The following is a 10,945-nucleotide window of genomic DNA, read 5'->3' as shown; positions in this document are numbered from 1 at the left end:
GTACTGTACTGTTTCCACAATTCCTGAAGGACCAAGGGTTGTCATGTTCGATAGTTGCCAGAAACTATTTGCTCCTTGGCAAGGATAGGGGTCTTATGGTGGCATTGTGAGCTAGCTGGTCTAAAGGCTAACATATCATTTGGGGGTGTCTGGAATCAGTCAGTCAGTCAGTTATGGTGTCTAAACGTGCAGATCCTTTGTGTTATCAGGAACTACATGACCCCAAACAAGTGCATATTTGTGTCTCAATGTATAGTCATTGTTGTAAATGTACATTATTTCCAATCATTGCCCGTCTCTACACTATGCACACATGCAGGAATAGGCACTCCTCACCCTCTAAATGGTGAGTAGCTTGAATGTTTTGTTTTGTTTTCTGCACAAGAACAATGAGTTGGTTGTAAGGAAAGCTGACGGGAGCCAGCAGAGGCAACATTCCTTGTGACCTAGTTGCTGCCTTGCTCAATTAAGACCTGCTCTATTTACTGGAGAGCTTAACTACAGGCTGCAGAGCTGAGAGTAGCCATGAGCCTTTAAAATGGGGCAGACAATTTGAATACAGAGAGCTGCTGAGCGGCCTTCAGACCTGATAAGAGGCCTCAAGGTCACAAACAACAGCTCTGCTAGATGATCTCAGAGGAAAAGGGGTCCGCCAGCCACAGTACCTGAAGTGGTAGTACCAAAGAATATCCTGATTCCGTGGCAGTACAGCTGAAGTCCTTCTTACCACTCGCCCGTGGTGTTCGAAGGGCAAACCTGCATTATGGCTCACCCACCAATTTCAATCTCTTGCATCGCTTATACTTGCTCAACCACAATTCCAGAAGCTCAATACAGTTTAACTGATAACAAAACAGAAAGCCATCTACAGTCACTCACCTTTAATCTCATCAAGGCTTCCTCAATCCTTCATCGACGTTGCAAATGCCTGTGGGCCAGCAGAATCACCTGCAGACCGATGCCCTCATGCCTAGCTCCTCAGCCAACCCAACCAGATCAGCCAACAGCTCATTGAATATAGGCTTATCCCCTAAAGGTACTCTGAATTTCTTACATACAACCCTTCCTAAACCAAACAAGCTGTGAGCCAAACGATCCTTCCAACTGCTGTCCAATACTGTTTTTAGTCAAAAATATTTAAACAAATGGAAGCCCTGCCTCCAAACATATGCCTACATTCAAAGAAAATAACCTGCTTTCAGATTACGAAAACAGATTCTAGTATGGCTGAGGCACAGATTCAGCTATGATTTCCACATGAGATGATTTTTTTTTAAAACAGTGAATAAAAAATGGCGTACCGCCACAGCTATTAGTTGAACTCTCCCTTGCCTTTGATATTATTCACTATCCCAAGCTGCTACGGAGACTTAACAACATCAGAGTACAGGGCGCATAACTGAAGCCGATTGCATCTATTCTATCAGACAGATCATAATCTCATTACTCCCTTCATGTCAGGTTTATTAATTCACAACTAATTTACCAAGCATCTTTACCCCCTCTTTAGCATTTATTTTAGTTCCATATTGCACCCAATCTGCTCCTTCCATTTTAAGTTTTACTTTAAAGTAGATAATAGCCTGCTATAGTATTGGCGAAGAGACCCCCGGTTTGGTGTGTTGTTTACAAGTAGATAATAAACAAATCATACTTAAGTATGAAAACTCATGAAATGAAATGAAAATGTATAAAGCGCGGTAGCTACCCTAAGGCGTCCTAGCGCTCTGGACAGGCATGTAGATGAACAGCTGGCTGTTAGTCTGATGTATTAAAAAGCAGGGTTTTTAGCTGTTTGCGAAAAGAAAGTAGTCTGGGCTCTGTTCGCAGATGGAGGGGAAGAGAGTTCCAGAGTCTGGCCGAATTTTAGGAGAACGAACGACCCCCACATCTGGCTCCCTTTATCCTGGGTACTGCAACAAGATAGTAAGAGGAAGATCTGAGCTGTCTGTTCGGGAAATAGGGGGTGATCAGTGAATAATTGATGCTGGTGCCTGTTTTCCAGAAGGTTCGTTGGACGATGCATAGGCCTTTAAACTGGATTCTTTCCCTGACGGGAAGCCAGTGGAGATTCTTCAGTCCAGTTTTAACAGGGAGTTGATGGGGGATTTGGAGCAGGGTTCGTGCTCATCTGACTTTGACGCATATTTAATCGGCCAATATCTCAAAGTCAAATAATAAATGATGTCTAACCACAAAAAAAGAAACAACTCATAAATCGATAGATCTGTATAGAGTAAATGGATTAAACAAAGCCCACCAACAACTGAGCCTGAGTAAGGATAAATCCAGACTCCATCCTGTTACTTTTAATAAGAATGCGTTTGTTTAATATGTTTAAATTGCAGTTTGGCCCTTCTTTTCCTCATATTGACTATAAACATATCTCTGCCTACATTACTTGATATGCTTGTCCCGCCCAACTGACTGAAGAGTTAGCTCCTTCCCCCCAGAAAGTTGGGTTTAGCTGCACCCCTGGTTAACATCCCCCTCAACAAATAACCCATTGTCTCACAATGACCCGTTCTTGCTTTTCCTAATGTAAAGTTTGTGAGAAGTGTTTTGTTTTTGGAGTTTATTGTAGTGTGGATGACTCTGGCATGACAATTCATAGAGGTCACCAGCTAACAAGGGCCAGTCACTGTACCCTGCTGAGCCCCCATCTACATGCAGGCTGTGTCACAATATGCCCTCTTTCTTCCAAAGCATGGTTGGCTCTTATTCCCCTCTCGATATGGAGACTGATCTGCCACGTGCCCCTCAATACTCTAGAGCACAATTTCACAGTATCATATTTGACCCCCCTTGAGCATTGCTCCAGAATATAGCAATTTTTCTTTAAAAGAATTACTGTGAGGCTAATAGGAAGAACCAAATAGTCATTAGTTAGAAAACCAATACAGCACATTCATTTATTATGCATTTTTAAAATGCAGACATTAAAATGCATTTTTATGGTATCTATTTTAAGCTACATTTAGAACGCATGCCGTTACAGTATATAAGCGATTTGAGTATATTTTTAAGTTAGATGACATGAAAATGTGATGTACATGTCTATTTATATAATTAATTTTAAGCTTAAGAATTCTGCGCCCTGATAGTTCTGTATTCCAAAACTGCATTCTATCATTGCTTCTAATTTATATATATACACCTGAAATATTTCAGCCTGAAATTAAAATAACTTAAGCTTACAGCTTTACATTATTATCTTTTTGGGTGGAAATAATGTATTGTTTAAAATACTTCTCACAGGGCACAAGTCGGATGTACATGTGGGTAGATGGCTTACACCCACTGTTTTCACAGGGTGCACACCCTCCACCCTGCCACAAATTTGGGCCTCACTGAAATAGGCTTGCTGGTTTGTCCCAGTGTAATTTTCAGACACCAGGACACATTCAGCAGTGCCTGCACTTTGTCTGCTTTGTTCTGAGCAGCAAGGTGCAGTCAGCAGGGGGTTTTGCTATTGTAAATTTCAGCTGGGTCCAAAACAAAGACTGAATTGAAGGGTCCACCAGGCCTCCTTTTCTCCAAGTATCCTGGCTGGGAGATTTCTGGTGCTCACAACTAGATACAAATGCAATGAAGGGGAAACAAGGGCACACAGCTTGTTATTATTATTGCATAAGTATTTATAAGATGATTAGTTTTTACTTTTTTCAGTCCCTGTATATAAGAGATATGCATGCACAGTAAGAATTTCAGATGTGTTGGCCTGCCCAATAGTTACACAAATAACAATTTAGACACCGCTATTCTATTTGTTTTCTTTTATAGGCTACTCCTTTAAGGTCAGAGGTTGTCTGAGTGCGGTTTTCGAGTGGTTAGGACATCATGGACTGAAATGCAACTCCGACAAGTCGGAGCTGCTCTTTTTTGGGTGTATCGCCGAGCCGGACTGGAAACCCTGGTGGCCGCAGGATATGTGTCCCCCCGTTAGTTCATCCCAGAAGGCCAAAAATCTGGGAGTGATCATTGACAGCGACCTATCTTTTGGACCACACATTTCCTCTCTCACTGGGAAATGTTTTGGCATCCTTCGGATGCTACGTAAATTTTTACCTTTAGTATCCATCGAGCACAGGAAAATTATCGTCCAGGCACTGGTTGGCTCCAGACTGGATTACGCCAATGTTTTATTTTTGGGGCTTCCCAAATACCTGGTCAGGCGTCTTCAAGTTGCTCAGAACTCTGCAGCCCGAGCGGTCTTCGGCCTCCCAAGAAGAGCCAGAGCCACTGCTCTTCTCTCTACCTTACATTGGCTCCCGATTGATAAAAGGATTCTTTTTAAAACTCTGACTACGACCTTCAAGGCCTTACATGGCATTGGTCCTAAATATATTTCTAAACGTGTGTCTTGGTATCAGCCCTCTAGATCTTTTAGATCTGCTGCGCTATCCAAAGTGAAGGTTCCCATTATCAAGCGCGCCAGAGTAGGAGGTCGGTCCTTCCGTTATCTAGCTCCTCGTGCTTGGAATGACCTCCCGATTTCTTTAAGACAGGCTTCTAGCCTGCTGTCCTTCCGAAAGGCCCTTAAAACATGGCTTTTCCCATAGTCCGCTGCTGCTGTTTTATAGGTGCGTTGCATGTCCCTTCAGTGTTATGTTTCTCCCTCTTCTGGTGGGTACCTTCGAAAAAGCGCCGGGATGCTCCAAATGGAGTGGCCGTGCGCTATAGAAGCATAAATTTAACATAACATAACAATGCAGGGTATTGGAGCACTTTACATTATACATACACATTATACATTGCCAATAAATCAACCAATGCCCAGGATGTGCTACATAAGACAGTGAGGGTTGCAAGGTATGGGGTCACATGTCAGTCATAGCTCACTGTGCTAACCTAGAAGGATTACAGTTCATGAACTGCAAGTAACAAAATTATCTGTGTTAAAAGCAGTAACCAACTTACCTATTTACATAAAATAAAAATCTGTCATCTGCATGTTACATGATGTGCTTAGCGGGAGGTACATTAACTTTCTATGCTACTTTGATTCAAAATAGGGGCGACACAAAGCACAGATCTCTCCATCAAACATATTATCCTCCAGAGTTATTTTACCATTATTAATATTCCCTCAGATTTACTGGGCACACAAAGATCTCTGCAGTAGATGTGTTAACTGCATGAGGTATTTTAAAATGCAGACTTTGCAACCCATTAAGCATAAAAGATGTATTGCCACGTTTGCTATTCTTTGAGCTAGAGTTTTTTTTTTTAACTTTACAAGTTAAGGCCCTCATTTAGCACCAGGGTTGCATCTCTTTTTTGGCACAATCCCTGGAAATTGAATTTGTTAAATCTCATGTGCTTACATGTACTCATGATAGGCCTGCTAAACATATATGTGTGGTCTTAAAATCTGATGTCACTTCTTGTGAGGGCTTGTGCCCTGGTTTCCCATTAACCACAAACTCAAATGGTATTCCAACACTGCTGGTGCTTTAAGAATTACCAAGCCGAGCTGTGTGCTTGGACTTTATTTTAACTCTACACTGTCATCTACTCCTGTATCCTAATGTGAAAAACTAATGTCGAAATATCTAACTTGTATAAGAATTTTATTTATAATTTGTCGAATATAATTAAGTGCCTATTTAATTTTTTTATGGTTAAGATGTTAGAAAAATAAAAGTTAATGCAGGCGACGTAAATACAAATGTAGTGCTTTATTAAAGGCAGTAATGGAAAAGGACTCAGAGTAAGCCGATTTGAATACATTAGGGTGAGTGGCGGGTATATAGTACTAAATTACAGCATGCCTGCCAACTTGAAGAACAACCTCACCGTGTGAGGAGCGATGCGGAATCGCACCCGCCCCAAGCCCGCTCTTCCCCAAACCAAAAAAACCTTGAGGCCCATGTCCTACACCCATTAATGGCAGTGGGCAGGTCACAGCCTTGGTAAACGATCTGGAAAACCATTATTTACGGTGGTTTTTCAGCTCGTTTTCCCTGCCACCGTGTGTCACAGTGTGAGTTGGCAGGTTTGCTACAGACAGGAGATCGGGTGCAGTGGTAGAGTGGTTGAGGGTTGTTGAGTAGATCTATGAAAGTGATCCAGACCACATTATCGCAGCATCCACACATGTTCGCAGCACACAATCAGTATTTGTTCTGAAAAGAGTCACAGGTGCGGCCTTCGTGGTCCCACGTTTGACACCCATGTTGTGCATTTTAAGGGGATCCCTGGGCCCTTAAACTATAGCAGTCTCACGTATTTGAGGAGTTAATATGTAAGGATTGTGAACTCCTTTAAGGGTCAAAGGGCGAAGGCCTTTAGTAACTGTAACCCTTCTCCCAGTGGCAGTATTCAGTTAGGGGGCGGGGTGTGACGGGGAAAGAATGGCGGCTGCAATTACAAATATTTGTTTCCCATTCAAAAAAGTGTTGCAATTCCAGCCATAATCGCATTTTTACTTCAGTGTCTGGGGCAAAAATACCCGTTTATTGTGTTTATGGCACTCTATATCTCCTTGTCCAATGCCTGGAATAGTTTACGAAAGAACTGTGAATCTTTTTCACGTTATTGGCTAAATATTATTTGCATGTCATCCTTTACTTGCTAGCACCTGGTTAATGTGTGCAGAATTTAAGGGGCGGGGTAGCCTTTGTGTAGAGCATTAGAGGCTGTTGTCAGCGAAGATTGGAATGATTGGTTAAAGAGCAGGCGAGGTCGCCTCCAGGGCGCGCGGGCACAGAGCTGCGCAGACATGGCCTCCGTCCTCGAGAGGCTGCTGCGGGCCTCCAGCGTCACGCCGGACGTGGCTGGGGTCTTACGCCTGGCTGTCTCCCTGTGCCTGGCCTTTGTTCTGGTGACCGCGGTCAGGGTCTTACTCAGGAGAAAGAAGCTGCTCAAACTGCTGGAGAGGTTCCCCGGGCCCCCCGTCCACTGGCTCTACGGAAACGCTCACGAGGTATGCTGAAGAGACATGTCCCGAATGTATGCTTTCTGTCTGTGAAACGCCCGAGGTGTTGTGCTCGCTTTGTGCACACCTGTGGAATAAAGGTGAGACCGAATGAATGCAAGGCATGCAGTGAATCACACAAGGCAACTACACCCAGTTCACATTTTCAAAAGTTTTCGGGGATCCAGTTCTGATGTCGGGGACTTTGAATATGGGATTTTTGTTTTGCTCAATGTATCAGTATTCAGACTTCAGTTGCACGATTGCTGACCATTCACTATCTCATAAATCCTATATCATTATTATTGTTTTTGAAGTAATTTAAATCCATAGTAGGTAAATATATAGGAATGGGTTACTGCCATTCTCTCCCTCTAGGCTGCCTCAGGTAATTAGACACATTGCATACAGCTATACAAGAGAGGCTTTGTATCAGCCATTGGCCTGTTCAGCTGCCATTCACATTTTGCTTCCTTCCACCGCAGCATACAGCATGAGGCAGTGGGCCAACCCTCTGCAGCCATTGGCTTTCTTGCTGTATGATGTATGGCATTTGCCCGGTCACATGTGCATATCTACATAAAAAGAACTGTGCAGTCAGGGTGCCAAAGAGCTCAGAGCTCAATACTTTAATGTGTTTGTTTCATGCCACTCGTTGTCCTATTTTTGGCATTCTGGTGTTTTTAAATTATGTCTTAATTCAAAACCCCTTAATTTACCTTGACGTTCCTTCTTTCTTCACCTGTTTATTATGCCTCATTACTGCTTACATTGTCTCACTTTTATGATATTTTATCCCATTTGTTTTTTCTCAGAACCCATTTTAAATATTAATACTGATGCATTGCCTTATTTGATTGTTATTACTTTTTCTTTGTATCGCTTTTGTATTTTGTACTGACACCCTTCTCTTGATCAATAAAATTCTTTCTGAACTTAAATTATGTCTTCATGTTACAGCAGCTCAGAGCCAGTAAATAGTACTTTTCGGTGTTCCCTTGAGAATCATATTTTCCTATGATGGCCATTAAAACTAAAATAGCTTTCTTCAGAGCTCAACACCAGTATGCCATGACACACCTGTACTGTTCCACTAACATTATTTCAGATGTTTCCTAATTATTTGTTTTATTACAAGCACATGGTCGCCAAATTGAAGCATCAGTTCGATTTTTTTTGTGTGTGTGGAATACACCCTTGCAATTAAACACGAAATAGCTTGCAAACTCCAGACTTATTGGTATTAATTATGCATCTTTTTAGCTCACGATTCATTAATAGTAGTATATCAGAGGATCAAACCTGTGATTCATCAGCCAAATTATAAAAACATCAACATTTTTGGGTAGCGATATTGTAGTGACAACAAAACATAAAGAAGGAATAATCGGTTTAAATTCTTGTTTTACACGTCTTATTTTAAACAGTAGTGACACCAATGTGCATTGGCTAATGGCTTATAGGCAGCATAAAGAGCATAGTGTACTGGACTAGGTATCAGCCTCAAATATTTATGTACTGTATTTTTTAAACGTGACATATTTCTTTTTTGGGTCTATATTTTTATTCATGCTTTTCCAGTTCCGACAAGATGGAAGAGATTTGGACATAGTTGATTGTTGGGCGAATCAATATCCATCCATATTTCCTGTTTGGTTTGGAAACTTCTTGCCTATGCTATTTATTAGCCACCCAGACTACGCCAAAGCGATCTCTGGCAGAGGAGGTATGTAACTACATATGTTGTCAGAACTATATTTCTGTATATATGTGTGGACTTTCTACACCCCATAGACTATGTGGGTAATCTGCAGACCGTACCTAAGTCTTATACAGAGGATGCATAAGCACTTCTGCCAAAGGCAGGGGCAGTATAAGCTGTGTTTTAAAAGGATGTAGAGAATAATGGGTGTGAGAGAGGCGTGATTGAGATAGGTTGCAGATGAATAATCATGTATTTAGGAGAATCCTGATCCCTGTGAGACCTATGATTGTTTGATGGAGAACGCTGTGCTGCAGCAACGTCTGGGGTCTACGGCACAGATCGTGATTCTGTGAAGTTTACAGCGAGACCTATTTGCGAGGTGCATAGCTTAGACAGTGGGATTTGTGGTTGTGAATCTCAAATTTCCCAACTAGAGAAAGCAGTAGGCAGTGGGATGAAGGGGTGAGATAGCCAAGGGGCACAGCACCCATGACAGTTTAGAAACACGTGGGGAAGTGTTCCATCAAATGAATTATGCCCCAAATGAGAGGTATGACACAATCACACATGCTTTCACAACACATGCCATTACAACGCGGCAAAGCAATGAACGCGTTGTTACCACGTGTTCCATTATCACAGAAGACGCTACAATGACTTGCCTTAGGGAAGCGCTAGACGTTGGAATATTATATATTATTATCCCAACTCCAGTCTGTGCAGCAGTAGGGAAGGTGTTTGATTTAAAATCCAACATGTTCCCTAATGCAAGTCGTAACACCTTACGTGGTAATGGAGCGCTTGGTAATGGAACGCATGGGATGTATGATGTTACAACGCAGGGTATTACAACGCCTGCCTTTACAACGCGGTTTTTACATCGCAAACCTTTACAACGCATAACGCTTAGAGGTGCTGGATAGTGGTAAGTATAATTTTCTATTCCAACTCCAGTCCCCGTGGACACTAGGGAAGGTGTTGGATAGAAAATTAAACTTATTCCCTATCCTAGAGCGCCCCCCAGCGCAATGCGTTGTAATGGTTTGCGTTGTAATGACCGCGTTGTAATGGTAGTGCGTTGTAATAGTTTAGTTGTAAAGGTTGTTCACCGAACGAATGGTAACACCGCATTTGTTGTATTGCCCACATCGTAATGGTACTGCGTAGTTTTGGCTGCGTAGTAAAGGCTATTTCACCCCCATGTTTTTCAGATTTTGTTGGTGGGATAACCCAAACCTTTCCGCAGAGGACTGTCTTTGTGTTGCACCTAGCCTTTCCTCCCGGTTGTATTCAGCTCCTAGCTTAGATCTGAAATATTTGGCATATTGTGTCCCACTTCACACACCAACCCCACCTCCCCACCCCCCCAAAAAAAAACCTAGAACACTGTCAAAGTTCTGCTCCAGTGAAGTCCTGGAGTTAAATCCCAGAGTGCAAAGGGGAACAGAAAACCCCAACATTTTGTGGAGTACCTGGTAAGGGGAAACTCAGCATAGAGACTTATTTTCCCAATAGACTAAAAAGGACAACTGCAAAGCGACCTTTCCCAATGAGAAACTGTCACTTTTTGTGTAAAAGGCATTTTGGAAATAAGAGAATCCAGAAATCTCACACAAGCAAAATGTTGTATGACAAGAATTTAGTTGATGCCGAGATGAATGGGATCAACTCAACTTTCAGATGATTAATTTTTTGCAATTTCAAATAAAAGAAAATAGGTTGAAAAGTACAGAAACCTGAGACAGACCCACATTTCCAAGCCTACTACTGCCAATGAAAAGGGGGGGCCCTCGGCCCCCCCGCACGCATGGCGGCGCGGCGACCGTCGCCCCCACTCTCTCCTTTGTCGCCATTCGGCGGTGGGGGCGTGCCCTGGGGGGCGCGGCCCCACCGCCGATTGGCTGGCGGCCTCCCTGACCCGGATCCTGGGAAGTGGGTCCGGGTCAGGGGGGACGGGCTATAGGAGGGGCCACCTGGCCCCTCGAGAATAAAGAGATAGGGAGCGCCCAGGAGACCCCCTTGTCCCTGGACGCTCCCTCGCCGAAACGGGGTGCCCCGCGAACTGGCACATAACGCTCAAATATATTTTACTGAAGTTTGTTAGGTTGAGTGAGACTCAATTATGGACATCCACAATGCGCTACCAGTGACCTGCTCGCCCTAAGAGCCTGTGTTGCCTCATTACTCAGCTATTCGTGCTATGCTAAACATTGTTTGCATCGTAACATATTTTTCTTAGGTTACTGCCCAGCTAGGAACCGAACCTACGTGTGCGATGCAGCTGCATTGCCAGTTCGTTTTCCCCCTGCGCTATCTGCCTA

General features: G+C 43.0%; 1 protein-coding gene across 1 annotated transcript in view; it reads left to right on the top strand.

The window, feature by feature from the left end:
• The first annotated feature begins 6,681 nt into the window (after positions 1–6,681).
• Positions 6,682–10,945, top strand: part of LOC144800036 (cytochrome P450 4B1-like) — a 121,485-nt gene continuing 117,221 nt past the window's right edge. The window contains exons 1-2 of the mRNA XM_078671649.1: positions 6,682–6,928; positions 8,501–8,645. Of these exons, the coding sequence (XP_078527775.1) occupies positions 6,725–6,928; positions 8,501–8,645 (349 nt within the window). The 5' untranslated portion in view covers positions 6,682–6,724. The remainder of the gene's footprint in view (positions 6,929–8,500; positions 8,646–10,945) is intronic.

This window comes from Lissotriton helveticus, chromosome 1_2, assembly GCF_964261635.1.
Source record: "Lissotriton helveticus chromosome 1_2, aLisHel1.1, whole genome shotgun sequence".
Lineage (NCBI taxonomy): Eukaryota > Metazoa > Chordata > Amphibia > Caudata > Salamandridae > Lissotriton > Lissotriton helveticus.
The sequence above is the reverse complement of the archived record's forward strand: the minus strand, read 5'-3'. Positions and strand labels throughout refer to the sequence as shown.